The 23,544-nt window shown below is 44.1% G+C and overlaps 1 protein-coding gene across 6 annotated transcripts in view; it reads right to left on the reverse strand.

Moving 5' to 3' along the window:
* The window catches only part of ATP11C (ATPase phospholipid transporting 11C (ATP11C blood group)), a 280,200-nt gene that overhangs the window by 149,013 nt on the left and 107,643 nt on the right, over positions 1–23,544 (reverse strand). For all 6 annotated transcript variants that reach the window (XM_082262976.1, XM_082262974.1, XM_082262973.1 and 3 more), the window contains exons 3-4: positions 13,439–13,528; positions 8,062–8,142 (exon numbers count right to left, since the gene is read on the reverse strand). In XM_082262976.1, coding sequence (XP_082119102.1) covers positions 8,062–8,142; positions 13,439–13,528 — 171 coding nt within the window. The remainder of the gene's footprint in view (positions 1–8,061; positions 8,143–13,438; positions 13,529–23,544) is intronic.

Below are 23,544 nucleotides of genomic sequence, written 5' to 3' on the forward strand. Positions count from 1 at the left end.
CACATCTATGTGCTTACAGCAATGTATAATATTGCTTTTTTCCATATGGGCTAAAAAAATTAACACACACACACACACACACACACACACACACACACACACACACACACACACACACACACACACACACACACACACACACACACACACACACACACACACACACACACACACACACACACACACACACACACACACACACACACACACACACACACACACACACACACACACACACACACACACACACACACACACACACACACACACACACACACACACACACACACACACACACACACACACACACACACACACACACACACACACACACACACACACACACACACACACACACACACACACACACACACACACACACACACACACACACACACACACACACACACACACACACACACTTCAATAAAACAGTTTAATACATAAAAGTGACACAAAATGCAGCAGGTGTGCTATTTTAACCACTTTACGACCGCTCACATTGCTGCTACTGCGGCAATGTGGCTCGTTATCGTCCAGCGACATAGACCTATGTCACTGGACTCCTCCCCTTGTGGGCGGCGCGCGAGCACCGCCGGAGGCTCGCTCCCGCTGTTTTCAGTCACAGCGGGATTTGGGCCAGGGGAGGAGCAGAGGTGATCACCGCTGCTCTTCCCCGATCGTCGGGGATCGAGTGTGGAGATCCGCCCGCTTGTGTAAACAAAGCGGGCGGATCTCCTAAGTGACAAACAGTCACAGATTGCAGGATTCAGCATAGCTGAACCTTCGATCTGTCCCTGTGTCACATAGTCCCCTCCCCCCACACACGTCAGTAAGCACCAGGCATACATTAACCCCTTGATCACCAATAAAAATTAACCCCTTCCCTGCCAGTGTCATTTTTACAGTAACAGTGCATATTTATAGCACTGATTACTGTAGTAATGTCACTGGTACCCCCAAAAGTGTGAAAAATGTCAGTCAAGGGTCCGATCTGTCCGCCGCAATGTCGCAGTCCCGCAAAAAAAAAAAAAAAAAAAAAAAAAGAATCGCAGATCGCCATTACTAGTTAAAAAAAAAATTAAAATTTTCGCTGTTTTTTTGTATATAGCGCAAAAAGTAAAAAACAAAAAAAAAAAAAAAAATCGCACAGGTGATCAAATACCACCAAAAGAAAGCTCTATTTGTGGGGAAAAATAGGACATAAATTTAATTTGGGTAAAGCATCGCACGGCCGCGCAATTGTCCGTTAAAGTAACGCAGTGCCAAATCGCAAAATATGGCCTGGTCAGGAAGGGGGTAAAATCTTCCGGTCTTAAAGCGGTTAAAAATACGCTCATTGAAAATGTAGCTAAATACATTTTGGCCTAAATATATGACAAAAATTGAATATATTGGATATTTTTTAACTGTCAAAGTAGAAAAATATTGTTATCAATTGTCACATTTTTTTATTAATATCGCAAAAAATGAAAAGCGCAGAGGTGATCAAATCCCACCAAAAGAAAGCTCTGTTTGTGGGGAAAAAAGGACGTAAATTTTGTTTGGGTACGGCGTTGCATGACCGTGCAATTGTCAGTTAAAGTCGCACAGTGCCGAATCGCAAAAAGTGGCCTGGACATAAGACAGCAAAATCCACCGGTGGTAAAGTGGTTAATCAAAACCTTTGGAACACCGTTCAAATATTTAAATCTATCCAGTGATTCAAGCTGCAAACAGGTGCCATTCCTCAGAAACTGATCTTGGCTTGTTTTAAGGCGTCATAGTTAAAAGGAATGGGACACGACACACTGAGCACAGCCGCAATCAATGGATGCATGAATGAGAAGTGGCTTCAGCCTGTCTCCTCCCAGGCCATAGCCCTCCGATGCATTTCTCCCCACCCACAGGGCTTATTCGTAGAGGTGGAGTGCAACACAGCTTTAAGGGTTTTATGTATAGTGAGCAGCCATTGACAAACTGAACTCAATTATACAAATAAACAGCTGAGCAAAAAATTAAAGATAGGAATAAAGGAAACCCCGAAGGCAGTGTCTGCTTGTCCAATATTGCTTCAAATGGAGGCACATGTGTAATGTAAATATGGACATACGAATAGACAATGTCAGATGAATCGGTTCAAATCCCAACCACAGAACTACCTGCATGTTCTACCTGTGCCTGCGTGGGTTTCCTCTGACACTCCAAAGACACGCTAGTAGGTTAATTGGTTGCTGTCTAAACTGGCCGTAATATGCGTACATATGAATGTGAGTTAGGGACCTTAGATTGTAAGCTCCTTGAGGACAGGGAGTGATGTGAATGTACAATACATATGTAAAGCGCTGCGTAAATTGACAGCGTTGTACAAGTACCTGTAATAAATAAAATAAATGTATCATAATATCTGAAGCTCTAAAAAATTTCTTGCACATGAAAAAAATCCAGCTGAACATGAAATTAATTTAAAAATAAAAAGGTAAAACACTTCGAAAAATATATTGTTTTGGAAAAAAGCTTTCAAAAACAAAATATTTTTCCAAGTATTTAACTTTCCTTTTTATTTATAAATTAATTTCATGTTCAGCTGTATTTTTTTTCCATGTGCAAGTAATTTTTTAGAGCTTCAGTTATTATGATATATTTATTTTATTTATTTGTGGTGTCTGTCCCATTCCTTTTTACAATGAAGCATGATATTTTGTTGGTTTGGATGCTTCAATGAGGTAGACTGAAATAAATAATAGAATTCAGCCCACTGGCTGAAAAGAGAAAAAAACAAAAAAACACAAAATAGATTCCTCCATCAACACAAGCAAGGTGGATCGAGGAATCCTTGTTTTCTGACAGCAGGACTCTCCTCTGTACATTGATCAGTGGATGCAGCCGCTAATCGACAATGTTTTCAAACATTCCCATTCAACAAAAGTCAATCTAACAATTGTCTACTATCCAACTGGAACAGTTACACATGGATGGTTAAACAAGGAGCAGACAAATTATGATCCATCAATGGCCTGCTTTCTTTCCTACTCCAGTGTTGGTGGACACTGAGGCTGCTATTAAGGCGAGTATGATAGGCTGCACTAATGGGCACTGATAGGCTACACTGGTGGCCACTGATGAGGCCACACTGATATGCTGCACTGATGAGGCTATGCTGATGGGCACCAATAGACTGTGGTTGTGGTCTGTGGTGTACAGATGACAGGGCGGGTCATAAACCAGAAGGGGTGTGGCCTTTACAGGAAGGCTGGGTGATACTTAAATTAGGGGTGGACAAACTTAGTCAGGCCTAGGGCAGCACAAAACCTAAATACGCCACTGTTGACGGACACCGCTCCTCATCTTCTTGACACCTGAAAAAAAATTAAAAACTCCCTCAAAGGGGACCAAGTCCTCTAAACAGCAGCCTGCAAAACTTTGTAGCTAAAGAAAGCATCCGCAGATGCCAACACATCCACCTTATAAAACTTTGTGAACGTGTGCTCAGATGATCAGGTGGCCCCCTTGCAAACCTGCATCACTGACGCCTAATGACAGAAGGCCCAGGAGGCATTAGGTGCCCGAGTAGAGTGCACCTTAACAGGGAAAGAAGGAACCTGAACATTAATGGAATAAGCCTGAATCACTGTCTGTCTAATCCATTTGGAAATGGTCGCAGCAGAAGCAGCCAACCCTTTGCGAGGTCCATCTGTGAGGACAAATAGTGAATCTGACTTCCTAAAAGACTCCGTAGCTGCCAGGTACACCCCGATTGCCCGAACCACATCCAGGGAATGGAAGGCAATTTCCTTAGGATGCTGAGGCCTGGGGCATAAGGAAGGCAACACTATGTCTTCATTCAAATGGAAGTCAGAGACGACCTTTGGAAGGAACGACAGACATGGACGAAGAACCACCTTGTCCCTGTGAACCATAAGACAGCGCCGCCAGCTCCAACACCCTGCGCGCAAAAGTAATAGCCACCAAAAAGGCCACCTTCTGGGACAATGTACGCAGGGGAACCTCCCGAATATTTTCAAAAGGAGGCTTCTGGACAACTGACAATACCAAATTGAGATCCCTCGGCAGCAATAGAGACCGCACTGGAGGAGCCAAGTGTCGAACTCCCTGGATAAAAGTAGGCACCAAGGAATGTGTGGCCAATGGATGTTGAAAGAGAAAAAGAGAACTGAAAAGGCCGAAACCTGGCCCTTGATGGTACTCCAGGCCAGGCGCTGCTCAACCCGCCGTTGGAGGAAAGCCAAGATCCGATCCACCAAAAAAGGAGAGAGGGCGAACCCGAAGAGAGTCACACCACGCAATTTATGTCTTCCAAGAGCAATAGTAAATCTTCCTAGAGGGAGATTTTCTAGCCTTTAAGAGCGTAGGAACCACGATTCAGACAAACCTCTATCCTTCAACACCTGGCTTTCAACAGCCAAACCGTTAAAGCCAGCGACTGTAAAGCAGGATGGAAGATTGTCCCTAGGGCTAGCAGATCTTCCCTGAGAGGAAGTCCCCAAGGAGCATCGGCAACCAGCCATACCAGATCAGCGTACCAAGACCCACGAGGCCAGTCTGAAGCCACTAGAATGATCGGAATCCCTTCTGCCTCGATCCTGCGCAGGAGTCACGACAGAAGTTTGAGAGGAGGAAAGGCGTAAATCAGACGATACCGACTCCAAGGAGCCACTAAGGCGTCTGTGGCATCAGCTAGAGGATCCAGAGTTTGTGCCACAAACCTCTATAATATATCCTGTTGAGACGAGAGGCCAACAGATCCACCTCGGGGAGTACCCCACCGGAGACACAGCTGATGAAACACCTCTGGATGAATTGACCATTCCCCCTTGTCCAACGCCTGTCGACTGAGGTAATCCACTTGCCAAATGAACGTGCACAGCAGAGAGAGCTGGAACTAAATATTCTGCCCACCTTAGAAAAGTGCCCTCTTGGTGATTGACATAAGCCACGGCCGTGGCATTGTCCGACTAAATTTGTACCAGACACCCCTGAAGACGAATCGTCCAATGATCCAGACAAAGTCTAAATGCTCGGAGTTCCAGTACATTGATCCGTAGCCTGGAGTCCAGACCCCCTGAGCACAATCTGTGCCAAGGACCCCTCCTCGCCCGGACAGGTTGGCATCCATGGTGACGGCTGTCCAGTACAGGGAAAGAAAAAAATAATTTTCCCTAACAAAAGTGCCAGAGAACAAAGCCACCAAACCAGGGACCCTCACGTACTCCAGCTCAACAGGATCAGATTGTCTAGAGACTGAGGATTCTTGTTCCATTTTACCAGCATCTCTTTGTAGCGATCTCGTGTGGAACTGAGCAAACAGAACCGCCTCGAAGGTAGACACCATTCAGGCCCAGCACCCTCATGCAAGTCTGAAGAGATGACCATCCGCTGGATAGCAAAAACTCAATTTCCCCCTGAAATTTCTGCAGTTTTTCCAGAGGAAGAAACACCCTGGCTGAGGCAGAGTCCAGAGTCAGACCCAGATAGTCCAGACTGGTGGATGGAACAAGAGCAGACTTCTGAAGATTCAGAATCCAACCAAACTCCCACAGAGTAATCTCCAATTTGTCCAGAAGAGCAGCTGATCGTCCAGGTATCCCAGTACTGCGATCCCCCACTGACACAACAATGCTAGCACCGGGGCCAAAACTTTTGTGAAGACCCGAGGAGCAGAGGCAAGACCAAAGGGGTAATGCCACAAACTGATAATGTGCCTAGTCCACAGCAAAGCAGAGAAAGCGCTGGTGCACAGCACATATTGGGATGTGAAGGTAGGCGTCCTTGATGTCGATGGAAGCAAGGAAATCCCCCTGGTGTAGGGGCGCCACTACCGTGCGAATGAATGGACTACCATCCTGAATTTCTGTGCCCTAGCACCTTGACATCCAGAATTGGACGTACCTTGCCTTCCTTCCTGGGAACTGTAAACCGGTTTGAGTAAAAACCTTGAAAACTTTTCAGATGTCGGAACTCGAAAAATCACCCCTTGAAATAACAAGTCTTGCACTGCCCCAAAGAGATCTCCTAGATGATCTGGGGACAAGCGCAGGTTGGAGGAAAAGTTTAACACAGGAGGAACTGTCCATTTTTTTTTTTTTTTTAAGGAGGGAATCCTCGTAAGGGTACCGCATTGCAAGCACTTAGGGATTGCAAAAGTGTGTTTTGGGTACCCCCACTGTTTTGTGACAATATTGTCAAAGAAAGCGGGAAAGGGGAACACCTTCGCCGCCTTGGAGGACCTGTGGGTGACAAAGCTGACCCGGGCCTCCGATGCTGCATTAGTCGCATCCTCCATCTTTAAGGTTTCCAGCACTGATACAATCAGCGCATCCACTAGCGTCTTTTTCTGCACGACTAGAGGAGCAGAGGAATCATCCTCAATATCTGAGCATGCAGGGTGCCTGGACGCAGACTCAGAGGAGTAACTCCCATCTGCGGCAGCCGAATCAGATTCAGGATCTGATGAGACAGAGGAAGCAGGTGAAGGTGGGGGATGCTTTTTGCGAGCCCGTTTTTCCAGTACAAAATCTACCTTGGACACCAAGGACCGCTGTCAGTGCAGTCATTTGTCAGGACCCGGGGGGGTCCGGCAACCTCTGAGAGGGGACCAGGTGGTGAAATATGCTCCAGGGACTCCATTAATGGAGAGGGAAACCATCACGAGAAAAGTATCACACTGCAAGGTACACCCAACCACGCTGGTGGCACCACCAGGCCCAGCACAGAGCACTACCGCTGCTATAGCAGAAAGGAGCGAGAACCCCACAAAAAAAAAAAAACCACCACCACCGACCAGGCACTTACAGCACCGAACTGCAAAAATTGCTGTGATCAGGAAGAGAGAAATATACAGGGATCAGCACTAGGGGGTTGAGGAGGGGCTCCCACCCCTGATCACCGCCCATCCGGCTTCAAAAACATGGCCGTCGCTATTTTCAATAGGAAATCACAAGAAAATGGCCGCCGAGGCTACACAAACATAGCCACTGATCTGTAGCATAAAAACTACAAGTAAATGGCGGCACCACGCGGACCCCAGGAGCTCGAAAACTATCCAAACAAGAAGGAGGGCCCTGGCAGGTGCCCCCATCAGGCCCAGCCCCCTCCCAAAGTTCGATTGTCTGGTTGCCGGCGGCACGCTCCCCACCCACCCTCAGCGCCAGCTCAACACCTAAGACCGACCTAAAACAGTATGACCACCCCATGCGGGTAGACAGATGAGGGGTGACCAAAGCCAGCAGAAGATCGAGAGGGGGGGGCACTGTCTGGGAAGAAGGGGAGCCCGGGGGTCTGACCATCCCAGGGAGGGGCCCACGTCCACCCCAAAACTGAGTAGAGGGGGAACATCTACTTACCATCTCAGGAACAGGATGGGCACCACTCTGGACAGACCACTACTTCAACGTAATGTGAGTGCTATTGGCCAGGAGGAACACTGCGATTTAGGCCAAAGCCAAGTAGTATGCACCCTTGCGAGATGTTTTAACTCGCAGGCCAGTGGGGCTATGTCGCGGCCGACCTAGCGCGGAGCTGTGGTCTGTACACGCTCTCTGGCCAGACTAGGGGGATCCTCTGGATCTAGATTATCCAGTCTGTCGCCCAGCTAAGCAATTGATTGTAGTTACTCATCAGGAACAAAATAATAAAAAGAGTGAAAAAAAAAAATCTATTTAAAAAGAAAAAAATTAAAATCGCCAGGACCAGAGATCCCAGCAAGGAACTAGGTCCTTACTTCTGACTAGGCAGAAAAAAAAACTGAGTACCTATAGCAGAGAGTGGGAGTATACCCCCCTGGGACTGCCTCATAGGTGTAGTCAAGTTCTTTTCTGCCTAGCGTCCTACTCCTGTAGGTGGCAGTATAACCCACGTAGTCAAGAAGACGAGGAGCTGTGTCAATGAACGAAAGAGAAAAAGGTATTTCAGCAGCTGCAAGAAAAGAGACCCAAAGATTGTACAAGCTGCTGATTAAATTCACAATTTTCTATTTGAGCACAATTAGTGAAGACATTTCCCCTGGATCCTCAGCATGCTGCAAAACAACCAAGATGAAACAAACATCACTAAGTTCATTACCTGTTTGATAGCGGTTACTGTGATAACAAAAAAAAGAGGAAGGCCACTTGTTACTGGACTTGTTGGTGTATCAACAATTGCCTAAGAAAAGCACAAAAAGGTTGTTGTTAAAGAGATTACACAAGCAAAACACTGATTAAAGATACTACAGAAGGCTCCACATTTCAGAGAAGATAAAATAATATGTACATCTTTCAACATTGTAAATATGTACCAATTTTGAAGTAAAACATATACTGTACACTATATTGTCTTAAACTATCATTTAGGTCTAGCAGCAACTAGGCAGTGCAAAGGCCTGTTGACAGGATACAAACTGAATCGCTAGTTTAGATAGTAGGTCTTCCTGTTACATAGTTTTGTTAAGGGCTTGTTTATGCAGGCACAGAGGTCCATATATTGTAAAAACTGGATTTTTTGCTGCTCACTGCCAAAATCTCTTTTTCTGAGTTCATTAATGAACACAAACTTCCTTCAATCTTGACCATAAAGATCATATAGCGCCACCTAGAGGAATAGGACACTTTGCTTCATTCTTGATCATAAGGTTTATATAGCGCCACCTATAGGAGTATGACACCAACCAGAAAAAAAACATCACTGTTTATGGGCAGTCCTAGCTGGTATATAAACCCCCTTTCTGCTAAAGGCAAGCCAGTTCCTCACAAAGGTAATAAAAAGGTACGCACCAGCGAGTGCATGGCCAGGGGGCGCTGAAAGACCGCCAAGGCAGACACCTTAATGGTACTCAAAGCCAATTTCTGCTCAACCCCCCCCCCCCCCTCCCGTTGAAGGAAGGTCAAGACCTGAGCCACCGAGAAAGAGCGAGGGTGACTCACAGCACAAAATGTACGCTTTCCACGTACGATGGAAGATCTTCCTAGAGGTGACTTCCTAGCTCTTAACAGTGTTGGAATCACCGACCCAGACAAACCTCTATCCTTCAGCACCTGGCTTTCAACAGCTAAGCCATTAAAGCCAGCGACTGTAAAGAAGGATAGAAGACTGGCCCTGAAAGGCAGTGGCCAAGGGACGTCAGTGACCAGTCGCACCAGGTCGGCGTACCAAGACAGGCGAGGCCAGTCCGAGGCCACTAGAATTACAGGAATTCCTTCTGCCTTGATCCTGCGCAAGAGTCTCGGCAGAACCTTGGGAGGAGGGAGGGCGTAAATTAGATGATACAGGAGGCTACAGGAGTGGAGAAATCAGGGTAGACCCCATCCACGGGGGAGGCATCAGATTCAGGTTTGTAGGAGATAGATGAGGCAGGGGAAGACGGGGGGTGCTTTTTACTAGCCTTCCGCCCAAAAGCGACCTCCACCTGGGACACAAAGGACTCCAGGACCACCGTCAGTGCATCAATGCATGTTTGAGACCCGGAGGGCCCTGCAGGCTCAGAGAGGGGTCAGGTGGGGAAAATGTGCTCAGGAGACTCCATAAGGAGTAAAAGGGGACACTACAAAACGTGAAAAAAAAAAAACCACAGCTAGGGGACACCGAGCTGTTAACATCACCCAGTCGCCAGCAACAGAGAACCTCCCGATCCCACAGCAGAGAGAGGACCTCATCAGACGCACCACCCCACCAGACATTCACCGGCAGCACCAGGATAAAAGCACTCCGCGTGCAGCGCTCAGGAAGGAAAGAGACCCAGGATTCAGCACCAGGGGAGGGGGACGGGCTCCCCCAGCAGTAAATAGCTGCCCAGAAGGCTCCACTGTGATGGCCGTTGTTGATTTTAATGCTAGGCCAATGCAAAATGGCCACCGGACTACACAAACATGGCCGTCGGCCTATACAAAATAAAGGCTACAGCAGAATGGCGGCTGCGCATGGCTCCAGGGGACCCAGGAGGGATCCCCAAGGCACAAAAAAAAAAAAGAAGATGGGGTACCGGGCAGGAGTCCCCCCACCCCCATTTGATTGCCTAGTCGTCGGTGGCACACCCCCCCCCCCCCCCACATCATCGCAAGTACAGCTCCCTGCCCCAGCAGCAGCCCAGACCACCTCACTACCCCATGCCAAGAGAGGAGGGGAGGAGAGTATGGGTGGGGGGGAGGAGAGTATGGGTGGGGGGGACTAGGGGACCCACAGGGACCACCAAGGCACAGGGGGGAGGCCTATGGGAAGGAGAGGAACCCAGGGATTCTGACCTTCCCAGGGAGGGGCCCATGTCCATCCATTTTGTTGCAGATTCCTACCTTTTTTTATTCTGAAAAAAAAAAAAAAAAAAGCGTGTGTTCATGTGGAAAGTAAATCTAACGGGAGTGATTTAATAAATACCAATCAGTTGCTGCACCTGTAGGGCTCTATTTAGGAAAGGCTGGCTCTTCATTTCCCATTGGCAGTATCTCACTAAAAAATGCATTTTTGTTGCAGGGGATGCCCAAAAATCACTGTAAACTTTTAGGAAAATTTGTGAGCCAATCACAAAAGCAGGAAATTACATTTCTGGGGGTGTTTTGTACACTGTTGTGTATTGATTGTCCCCAGGTTGCCACATTGCATTGCACTGTACAGAAAATTACAGCACTGCAGATTGAAAAGGAAAGGTATTTTTAAATAACATTAAATTCCAATGGGACTTGTGTCACAATTGTATATGCCAAGATAAGAATTATTTGCTTTTTTTCCCCCCACAAACGTGGAGTTACATTTAATGCCTCATTCACACAGGCGTATCAATCCATCACCGGCGCAGAGGGCTGCCTTCATCAGCATGGGATGCACAGTTTTTTTGTGCATTCACATGTAGACAGTCCTATTCACGTGTATTAGGACACAGAGGCTGTACAAATACAGCTGCTGGTCCCATATTTGACAGCCATGAGGGTGCAGGGCTCTGAATGCACACGGTATGCCTTCTAATAAATGGAGGAGGAAAGATCTGAAAAAAGACTTTATAGGATATAATATTTAAATACTCACTATTAAAACACGTTAAAGAGAAATTTCAGGTTTGGTATATTTTCTACTGTATAAAGCTACAGTGGTCCTGCTTGGACCAATGTAATTATGTATATACCATACCTGGCCCTGGAAGCTGGAAATCACAAAAGTAGACATCCCTACTATAGTGACCCCCACTTGTTTTCAGGTCTCACACTAAGCAGATGCCCTGATGCATTTTCTGAATGAATGTAAAGTGTTCTCTGATTGGATGAGGTGGAGAGCGTGACATCACTACCCCACCTGTCCACCACATCCAATCAGGGAAATCTTTGCATTTGTTCATAAAAATAACACTATTCTCTGTATGGTGCCCATGCTGAGCACACCACCACCTGTGTTCAGAGCAGCCACTCGACGTGGCACCTGGAAGCATGTGGAGATCACTGGAGTAGCATTGTCTACTTCAGTGATTTCCAGCTTTTAGGGGCATCGGGCAGGTATGGTATGTACAGAGCTGGACCAATATAACTATGTATAACATGCTAATGCCTGGACTTATTCTTTAACCACTTACCGACCACCCCACGTATATATACTGTGGGGCAGCGGCTCCTACAGGCAAAATACCTCACCTGTACGTGATAGCCTCTTCCGGGTTTGGGGTGCGCATGCATGATTGGACACAGCGGAAGCCAATCCGCTGGTCCTGCTGATCCAATGTCCGCCGGGACACGCCGATCATTCCGACAGAGGCAGAACAGCAGTCTGTCTATGTAAACAGGCCAAGCAGGACACACAAATCTCTGTCTTCCCACAGTACAAGCACCCACCCACACACAGTTAGAAAGCACTTTCTAGGAACACATTTAACCCTCTGATCACCCCTGAGGTTAACCCCTTCCCTACCAGTGTCATTAGTACAGTAACAGTGCATATTTTTTTAGCACTGATCATTGTATTGGTGTTACTGGTCCACAAAAGTGTCCAATTTGTCCACTGCAATGTCGCAGTCCTGCTATAAGTCGCTGATTGCCGCCATTACTAGCAAAAAAAAAAAAAAAAAACAGATAAATAAAAATATCCCACAATTTGTAGACGCTATAACTTTTGCACAAACCAAGCAATATACGCTTATTGATTTTTTTTTTTTTTTTTTTACCAAAAACATGTAGCAGAATAAACATTGGCCTAAACTGATTAAGAAATTGGATTTTTTTTTTTACATTTTTTTATTTGGTTTGTTTTATAGCAGAAAGTGTTTTTTTTTTTCTCAAAATGGTGATCAAATACCACCAAAAGAAAGTTCTATTCGTGGGAAAAATAGGTGGGAAAGGACATCAGTTTTATTTGTGTACAGCATCGCACAGCCATGCAACTGTCAGTAAATAACGCAGTGTCGTATTGAAGGGGGGTAAACCTTCTGGAGCTGAAGTGGTTAAATTGCTTGTATATGTCCAAGCTGGACCGACATAACCGTGTATAAAATATCCGAACCTGGAATTTTTCTTTAATGTATAAAATACTTTTGTTCACAAAATGCACTGTAATATAATTAAAGGGAAAATCTATTCAAATTTTGTAATCAGTTGCAGATAAAAGGCAAATTAGCTGAATCATCCACTGGCTTCTTAGGTTTCTCTTGGCAGCCCCAGTGGCGAGGTCTCCCCTGCTAAAAAGAGTCCTAATATTCCCTCATCTGTTGATGTAAGGTCCGGAAGACAAATTGAGGCCACTTCAATATACCCACAACAGATGGTCAGAAACAAAGATTACAAAAGTTTTCAACTGCTGACCTGCCCCAGATATGAATAGGAAAAAAAAAAGAAAAGAAAAGAAAAGAAAAAAACAAAAAAAGAAAGCACATAAAAAAGAAAAAAAGAAAGAAAAGGAAAAAAAAAAAAAAAAAAAAAAAACACAACAGGAGGGAAATTTGATCAATTTACCCCCATCTTCAAAATGCATTAACTGTGCATCCATAAGAACTTGTTCACACCATGTTCAGAACAGACCAATGCTGGCTAAACAAAGGGTCAAGAAGAAAACAAAACTTTTTTTAGGACTCCTATGCAGTGTTATACACCACAATGCTGTGTTGAGGTAGGTTCCGTGCGTGGCATAAACATATGGGCATACTGCACTTTATCACATCACACCTCATGTCAGCGCATCTCACTGCTGTGGTGCATGGAGATTGAATTAAGTGTAGTTTTGTTATAAGGCTAGGTTCCCATCTGTGAAGGGATGCGTGTACTCAAACAAATTAGCCACTGCACCCGCACAAATGCGGCTCCCACAGTCCCATAGATGTGAACCTATCCTAATGCAATAAACCTCAACAATGCATGGCTCTTTCTTTTACCACTCTTACACAATGGGCACTGGTCTGCATGTTAACATGGCCTATTTTAGCATGCAGGTTGGTGTGAACAAGTCCTAAATCATGCTGTCCATTTAACCACATAAAGATCCAAACAAGAATACTTACCTGCACTAAGAAGATTATAAGAAAATAAAAGTTCGCAATTCTTCTGAACTGCTCAAACAGGTTTTTTGGAATGAAGTTCCACACAGTGTACTGCAAGAGAAAACACAAGACTTACAATGACTTTCTAAACATAGATCTATGGACTCCCATTAAAAAATCAATAAAATAATGTACATCAGCCCATAATTATTTATTTTTTCATAGTCCCACAAATACCTGTTCCTACCAGTGAAATCCACATAAGGTAGCTTATGTTGATAGTGGGGCAACAATGCTGCACTGCTCCTGAATGCAGAGCAGAGCCGCCAACTTGCACTCCAGTGGGATTAGAAAAAAAAAAGTTGCAGGGGGCATGGCTATCCGCATTGTCACTGCTGATTCACCTGCCTGTACACTTTTGGATAATGTTTCTAAATCTGGAATTATGCAAAGATTATTTATTTTTATGTTTTTTACATATTATGACTAAAGTTCATCTGCAAAGCTTATACACCTAGAGTGCATATACTTGATTGCCGTTCTCAATGAAAAGCTTGGTCTATAAAGTTTAATAAAAAATAAAATAAAAATAATAATAATAATAAACTTCATGCCATTCTTGTAAACTAGGCCACGACTCCAGATGATGTTTGGATGTTAAGGCACAATCTAAAGTGGCAAGAAAAAAAATATGCAAATTAACTGATTTTCTGCAGTAAATTGCCATAAAAAAAGTAATCTAAGGCCCCTTTCACACATACGGTCCATTCAGATCCGCCTGGCAGTTTTTCAGGCGGATCTGAATGCATGCCCCATGCATCTCTATGGGGCAGAGGATGTTTGTGGAGAACTGTCCGCTGACATCCGATCCGATCCTGTCCGTCAAATCCGGACGGATGGAAACCCTATTATCCATCTGTCTGGCAGATCGGATGAGAACGGACAGGCGGTCCGTTCTCATCCGATTCCCCCATAGAGGACAGCGGGGATCTGACACCTCCGTATCTGCACACAGAGCGGAGAAAGAACTGCCATCCGCCTACTCAGCGGAGATCGGCGGATCAATCTCCGCTGAGAAAAACGTCGGCGGAAGGGACACGTGTGAAAGGGGTCTAAGGCTGCATTCACATGTCAGCGTATGGATCGCGGGCAGAATCGCCGCGATTCCGCCCGCGATCCGGAAATCATTGCAAATCGCGGGACGCCTGTGCGTTGCCCGTGATTTGCAATAGCACCCCAAACGCTGAGCAATAGCACCCCAACCCCATCGCGCAAAAAAAAAATCGCGGGACGCATTACGCCCAAAAAAGTACAAGAGCTTCTTTGGAGCGTAATGCGTCCCGCGATTTTTTTTGCGTGATGTTACCGCGATTCGGCAGGCTGAAATCGCGGCAACATCGCTCAGCGTTTGGGGTGCTATTGCAAATCACGGGCAAAGCACAGGCGTCCCGCGATTTGCAATGATTTCCGGATCGCGGGCGGAATCGCGGCGATTCTGCCCGCGATCCATATGCTGAAATGTGAATGCAGCCTAATGCTCATCAATATTATCAAGTCATAACAATAAACAAACACAATGTGCTTAAACTGATAACTAACAAACCGTTCTAATTTCTGATGTCTTCACTGAACACACCCAGTAAACATTCACAATGCTGAAGAAAAAAGTAAGTGAACTCCTGGATTTAATAGCAGGTTGAACCTGATTTGGCAGCAATGACTTCAAGCAAGCGCTTTTGGTAGCACATTTGGTATACACAATTTATCTAACTGTTGACTGCTGGATTGCTTTGCATCTCTTTCCAGCCTTACGCAGATCAACTACTCTGGATCGTAGGTCTTCAGAAAGCTCCTTGAAATGTTTGAGTGTCTTTTATCAAAGTAGCTCTAAACCACACCTCCAAACTCATTTCATTAGACACCAGGTGTGCAAACTACTGACTCCAATTAGCGTTCGTTGAAGTAATTAGTCTATGGGTTCACCTACGTTTTATTCCAGCACTGAATATTTACTGGGTGTATTCAACAAAGACATGAGAAATTAGAACGGTTTGTGTGTTATCAACCTAAATATTTAAGTCTTTTTTTATTTATTTTTTTAAACAAACATATTTACCTGATCTGTGCAATGGTTTGCACAGAGCAGCCCAGATCCTCCTCTTCTTGGGTCCCACACCGGTGCTCCTGGCATCTCCTTCTGCCGGGTGCCCCCACAGCAAACAGCTTGCTCTTGGAACACCCAAGCAGGCACTCCCCCGACCCGCAGCTCCCATCTCCTAATTGGCTCACTGGCTGTGATTGACAAAAGCCAATCAGGAGTGAGTCCCCAGAAAAGCACGGCTCTTGTGGACATCGCTGGATCTAAATGAGGCTCAGGTAAGTATTAGGAGGGGCTGCTGCATGTAGAAGGTTTTTTACCTTCATGCATAGATGGCATGAAGGTAAAAAATGTTGTGCCTTTACAACCACTTTAAGCACATTGTGTTTGTCTGTTGTTGTTAAGCCCGGTACATATTGGTCAAATATCGGCCAGTTCAACGGAATCGTCTGACATTTGGCCCGTGTGTAGGGCAGCCTGTCCAGGTTCTGTAGAATGGTCATGCCAGAAAAACATGTGCCGATCTGCATCCAATTAGTATAACAGGGGGGAGTACCGCGCTTAAAAGGTGCTTAGTGCATGTTATTCATACATTTAATAATTTACTTTCAGTGCTTTCAAATGTTTATAATAAAATATAAATATTCTCCAGTGCATAAAATTTAAAAAAATTCTCATTAATAAATAAAATATTTCTTACAAGTGATGTAAATATGTGCTATAAACAATCCTTAAATATATCAAAATTTGTATAAATGAAAATAAAAATAAAATGCCAGTGATAAATTATGTGCTTATAAGTTTCCAATAATTAAATAATTCAAAAGTGAAAAAGTGCCAAAGTGTCCTTGTATATATAAATAAAATGGTGTATATTCAAACGCCTTTTCTTTCCCAAAATTCATGCAGGTGCTCTTCCATGCAGTGGCCACTAGGTGTCCTAAGCGCTCACCTCAATTGGCTTTATAACCAGCTTTGTATGGTATCATATGTAATCCTCCTTTTCTATGGTTGATGGGTCCGGTCACTAATTCTCACACTTATCCCTTTTAACACGATATTCCAGGGGGTGTGTGTGGAGCCTTTGAATCTCCAAAATAAATGGGGCCACAATAGTGAGGTACCGTTTGGTGATTTTATTAAAAGAGATAAAAGTAACAGACTCACATTTTCCTTCGTCTTTGCCAATGCATAACAATTGTAATGTCGCTACGTCACTTCCGGTTTGGCGTCCTACGCGTTACGCTGCGTGCCCACACAGCTTCTTCCAGGGATCACGCAGCGTAACGCGTAGGACGCCAAACCGGAAGTGACGTAGCGACATTACAATTGTTATGCATTGGCAAAGACGAAGGAAAATGTGAGTCTGTTACTTTTATCTCTTTTAATAAAATCACCAAACGGTACCTCACTATTGTGGCCCCATTTATTTTGGAGATTCAAAGGCTCCACACACACCCCCTGGAATATCGTGTTAAAAGGGATAAGTGTGAGAATTAGTGACCGGACCCATCAACCATAGAAATGGAGGATTACATATGATACCATACAAAGCTGGTTATAAAGCCAATTGAGGTGAGCGCTTAGGACACCTAGTGGCCACTGCATGGAAGAGCACCTGCATGAATTTTGGGAAAGAAAAGGCGTTTGAATATACACCATTTTATTTATATATACAAGGACACTTTGGCACTTTTTCACTTTTGAATTATTTAATTATTGGAAACTTATAAGCACATAATTTATCACTGGCATTTTATTTTTATTTTCATTTATACAAATTTTGATATATTTAAGGATTGTTTATAGCACATATTTACATCACTTGTAAGAAATATTTTATTTATTAATGAGAATTTTTTTAAATTTTATGCACTGGAGAATATTTATATTTTATTATAAACATTTGAAAGCACTGAAAGTAAATTATTAAATGTATGAATAACATGCACTAAGCACCTTTTAAGCGCGGTACTCCCCCCTGTTATAAATTTCTGAATTGCGTAGGTTACCAATAACAGTACCTGCAGCTTTAAAGGAATTTAGGATTCATATAGAGTGACAGCGCGAGAATTTCACCAACCCAATATGCATCCAATTAGTGTTCACAGCCAACAGCGAGCGCTGACCGGTGTGTCCTGTCAGAATGCTGTACTAACATTGCATAGTTTAGTACAGAGACCTCCTAGCAAGCTCCACAGTTTTTTTTTTTTTTTCCCATTTTGCCCACTGGGTACTCATATGTGTACCATACCATTAGATGAGGATCAGATCCCATTTTTTTATGGCAAATTACTACAGATGTCAGAAAAGGTCTTTCTGACCAGGTGCAGACAAGAACATATTCGCCGGGCTTGTGTCTAAAAGTATTGAAATAGAAGGTCAGAATAACACTCAGTTAACTTCCATGTTCAGGAGGTCAACAATTGCTGTTGCCCGTATCAGTCACATTACAGGTTTACTTTAATTTTATGAAGCAGAGTATAGCTTATGTATTTCCAAGACCACAAATGCATGGTTTTTCTACCCAGAAGAGCTGCCATGTAAAAAGGTTTGTCTTCCATTTCCTACTATATCTTATATGACAGCTGAAAATCTGATGGGCTATTAAAACAGTTTTAATGCTGCAGAGCACTTTGCAGGCAACATAATAAATTATTTTGCCCGCGATCAATGTAGGCACAGCACTTAGTAACTCCACATGTCGAAATGGATGGACATACTCGGCATGCAAATTTGTTTTTTCAATGCCAGAAATTCACTGATAAAATTAGAACACTTTACCAAGCACAAAGCTTTCAAAGAACACTCATGGAGAGCATTCTTGAAGAACCTGAAGGGAAAGTATAATGTGTTATCCGGGAGGATGCATTTTCAGTTACTAAAGCTAAACTCTGGGAAATTAGAAAATACTTAGTTAGAATGCATAAAATTAACAGCCTTCTTGTAATTCTGTTCAGCCAGTCTAGTGATAGAGACACCTCTGTCCGAGAGCACAACCAGGTCTTGGTCAATGTAGCTAGGCAGTATATTGTTAAAGAACACCAAGTCTGCTGTCTGGACAATAATAGAGCAGCACTCTAATCAAATTTATGAAAATACCTTTGCTGTATGATCTTCAATAACTGCTCCATATCTCATGAACATATTTTATTACAAGGATTTGTAGATTAAACCTGCACTGGCTTTCTCTATGTCAGATGCAATTAACTCCCCTAGTGAGTGGTTGCGAACATGTGTAGATTATTATTAGTGTAGGGAAAGTGAACTAAAGGGAGACAGGGAGACGGAAGTTGTAAAAGGTTTGTTCAAATTTAAGCTGGCCACAGATGGATTGAAATTTGGCCGGTTTAGCAAGGACCAGATTAATTTCGATCCATATATGGCCAGTCCTCTTCGAGAGCAGTCAATCTACTCATCGGCTGCTCACGATGGGGCTTGCTGGAAACCACTAGTTCGATCAGCTCTGCATCCAATAGACTGATCAGTATATTCCGAGTCCAGCTGACTCCTCCTCTGTCAGAATACGACACAGTGGGGAGGATTCCCGCATCCACCTTGAATGTATAGATGGGGTAATTGCTTCAGTTTTTTCCTTCAGCCAGCTGGTTGAACGGAAAAAAAAAATGCCATTTATGGCCAGCTTTTTACACTGCATAGAAATTAAACCTTTTGACACTCTATATATATTTACCAGATTTCAAACTAACAGAATCAAAGTTCAAAATCTGGTGTAGCTCTGCATAGAAACCAATCAGCTTCCAGGTTTTTTGTCAAACCTCACCTGAATGAGCTGAATTTAGAATCTGATTGGCTATCATGAACAGCTGCACCAGATTTTTCACTCTCCAGTTTTAGTAAAGCCCCGTACACACGTACTGATCGTCGGCCGAACGATCGGCCGTCTTTTGTCCAGGGCTGTCGTCTCTGTTGAAAACTGCAAAAGACTGCACACGAATTTTGTCGGCCAACAACAGCCGACTGCAGAAGTGATGTCATGTGATGGTTAACTTTCCTTGTCTTTTTTCTTTTCTGAGCATGCCCAGTCTTGCAAATCTGCTGTCTGTCGGCCGAAATCTGTACTGACTGGCGAACAATCGGCCGTTCTGGTGTTGGCCAACAAAAATTTTAATGCCTGCACGACAGATTCTGTTCGGCCGAAAATGCGCTGTCGGCTGTCGGAAGCATCATACTAACAAGCCTACAATCGGCCGATCGGTCGTCGTGTACGGGCCATAAATCTACCCCAAGGTGTCCAGAAATGCTTCTTAATTGAAAATGGTGTATTTGCATGCAATATAGTAGAAAATTGTTTAAAAATTAGATAATGAGCAATTTGCCCCTAGTAAGCACAGAAGAATATTAAATCAAACAGCAACCCTATGAAATAATGGTAAAGTATTTCCATAAGGGACTGGAGGGATTGTAATGCAATCTTACAAATATGTCATGTAACACCGATATAAGACTCGTGGAATTTATCAGTATACTGTATTTACTACAGCAATAAAAAGCCCGCTCACTGCTTTGACTTTTTTTTTTTTTTATACAACCGTTCTGATTACTCATGGGTCTATTTTTAAGTAGAACCCTGGTGACTTCCCGACCTTCTCTGGCAAAACTGGCTGCTATTTATAAATCTGGCTAGCAAACTGCATATGAAGAATGCAAATGCTGCAATTGAACTAATCTTGTGAATGAGGACAAGAAGAAAAGCTGGAAATCTTCGGAAAGCCTTAAAATTTGCCAGTTCATAGATACGTAGGCAAAAAATTTTAGAATGAGAACTCTGTGCTTTATAAACTGAGAAAACTAGTCATCCAAAAATATGTTGAATTTGAGGTCTGACCCATTTATAGAGTGTAAAAAAAAAAAAAAACTACATTAAAATAACAAAACAAATCACGTAGCCTAGAAGGAAGAAATATATGCAATATATAAGCCACAGAAAGTAAAACAATTCACTTATTATCCTTTATACATGTGTGTATTTTAGGCATATACAGTACATATAGTGAAAAAACTATCAGCGCAAGACTAAGTGAAATTCAAATGTGTATTAAATGTGCTAGAATAAATCAATATATAAATCCGGCTGCATACACAAATTGTGTCCACACCTCACAACAAAAACATAAAAATCAAAAAACGTGCTGCGCCAGAAGTGCACAAAAATAATTAGTGATTACATGAATCAACAAGTGTTATCAACAAAATATGGTGTCCATCATATGTGCTCTGATGTTCATATAAAGTGCTCCAAAGTAATGATTAGTATATCCAGGTGATGACAGGACAGCCTCAATCCCTTGTGAATCAAGCAGGAACCACCAGTGTGTGAACTCCCTCCACCAGTAAGATTGGCCTCTCACCTTGATACCAGACCCAAACGGGCCAGCATGAGCATATCAGGGGATAAACAGACTATCACAGGTAACCTCTCCAGCCTTCACCTCCGGGGGTCGCCAGGACATAAAATAAAGATAAAGCAAAGATCTAGTGCTCTCTGAATGTAAATAATGAGCTTTTATTGAGCATAAAGGGGTAACTCACATTTGTTGGGCACTCAGCCGTGCCTGCTATTATGGCATTCAGTATTGGAGAGTAGCACCCGAGCGATCGGCGTCAGGCACGCAGGCTCCGCCTCCCTATACGCGTTACGCCTGGAGCGTGGGCTCCGTTTGGCTTCTTCGGTAGGGCTCCCCTGCGTGCCTGACGCCGATCGCTCGGGTGCTACTCTCCAACACTGAATGCCATAATAGCAGGCACGGCTGAGTGCCCAACAAATGTGAGTTACCCCTTTATGCTCAATAAAAGCTCATTATTTACATTCAGAGAGCACTAGATCTTTGCTTTATCTTTATTTTATGTCCTGGCGACCCCCGGAGGTGAAGGCTGGAGAGGTTACCTGTGATAGTCTGTTTATCCCCTGATATGCTCATGCTGGCCCGTTTGGGTCTGGTATCAAGGTGAGAGGCCAATCTTACTGGTGGAGGGAGTTCACACACTGGTGGTTCCTGCTTGATTCACAAGGGATTGAGGCTGTCCTGTCATCACCTGGATATACTAATCATTACTTTGGAGCACTTTATATGAACATTTATGTTTCATCAGAGCACATATGATGGACACCATATTTTGTTGATAACACTTGTTGATTCATGTAATCACTAATTATTTTTGTGCACTTCTGGCGCAGCACGTTTTTTGATTTTTATATACAGTACATATTTTATTTAGTCTGTATGCACAATTTGTAGAAATTGACCAAAAGTGCTCATAATGCCACCTCTGTATGCAATAGACCAGGGGTCTGCAAACTTTTTAAACAAAGGGCCAGTTTACTATCCTTCAGACTTTAAGGAAGCCAGACTGTGGCCATCGGGAGTACAAAATGTCCCAGCATCAGTGCGAGTAAACAATCCCCCAATCATTGGTGTCAGTGGGAGGAATTGTGCCCCCTCATTAGTGTCTTTGGACCCCATTGTTGGTGTCATTGGGTGTAATTGTGCCCCCACACATTAAATACATTGTCGTGCAATAACATTATTTCTATAGGATCCTATATTCTATTAGGAAAATAATGGGCAATAAGCAGTGGCTCCTAATACAGCTCCCTGTATATGTTATGTCCTTATCCAGAACATGTACTAAGCGGCAATCAGAGGAGTCTTAGATATTTCATGTAAGGGGTTTTACAAAGATGTAATCAAAGTAAAGGGATAGGCATACTGCCAATAAATGTACCGTATATACTCGAGTATAAGTCGATCCGAATATAAGCCGAGACCCCTAATTTTACCACAAAAAACTGGTAAAACCTATTGACTAGAGTATAAGCCTAGGGTGGGAAATGCAGCAGCTACTGGACCCAACTGGACCACCACGAGACACAAAACAGGGGCTGCGGGCATGGTACAGGAGATGGCGCAGGTCATAGTATAGGCATTGCACAGGTCATGGTAAGGGCATGGCACAGGTCAGGGCACAGGTGATGGTATAGGCATGGCACAAGTCATGGTACAGGCATGTCACAGGTCATGGTAAAGCCATGGTACAGGTCATGGTACAGGCATGGCATAGGTCATGGTACAGGCATGGCATAGGTCATGGTACAGGCATGGCATAGGTCATGGTACAGGCATGGCATAGGTCATGGTACAGGCATGGCACAGGTCAGGGTACAGATGATGGTACAGGCATGGCACAGGTGATGGTATAGGCATGGCACAGGTCAGCATGTCACAGGTCATGGTAAAGCCATGGTACAGGTCATGGTACAGGCATGGCATAGGTCATGGCACAGGTCATGGTACAGGCATGGCACAGGTCATGGTACAGGCATGGCACAAGTCATGGTACAGGCATGGCACAAGTCATGGTACAGGCATGGCACAGGTCATGGTACAGGAGATGGTATAGGCATGGCACAGGTGATGGTATAGGCATGGCACGGCACAGTAAGTACAGGCATGGCACAGTATGTACAGGCATGGCACAGTATGTACAGGCATGGCGCAGTAAGTACAGGCATTGCACAGTATGTACAGGCATGGCACAGGAGATGCAGTGCTGCGGGCATGGTACAGGAGAATGTCCTGTACCATGCCCGCAGCACTGCATGAGGAAATGCAGGGGCTGCGGAGGAGTCTCACTTACCTGTTGGTGAGGCGTTTTCGATTTAAAAATCGCGCCACCCGGCGCCAATACGTCACCGCAAATGCGCCGCCGATGCTCAGGAAAGCCCGAACACGTTCGGCTATTCCCGGGCATGCGGCACATGCGCAATGACACGTCGGCGCTGAGCGGCGCCATTTTTAAAAAGACACTGAAGCCAGTGACTCGAGTATAAGCCGAGGGGGGCATTTTCAGCATGAAAAAACATGCTGAAAAACTCGGCTTATACTCGAGTATATACGGTATATAAAAAGCCAAACCATGATGCTTTATCCAGTGCAGGGCCATTTTTTTTTAAACACTTATCTCATAGGTTTCCCATCAAGTAACTGTTAAAATAAAGACAAAATGA

Source organism: Pelophylax lessonae, assembly GCF_965119305.1.
Source record: "Pelophylax lessonae genome assembly, chromosome: 7".
Taxonomy (NCBI): Eukaryota; Metazoa; Chordata; class Amphibia; order Anura; family Ranidae; genus Pelophylax; species Pelophylax lessonae.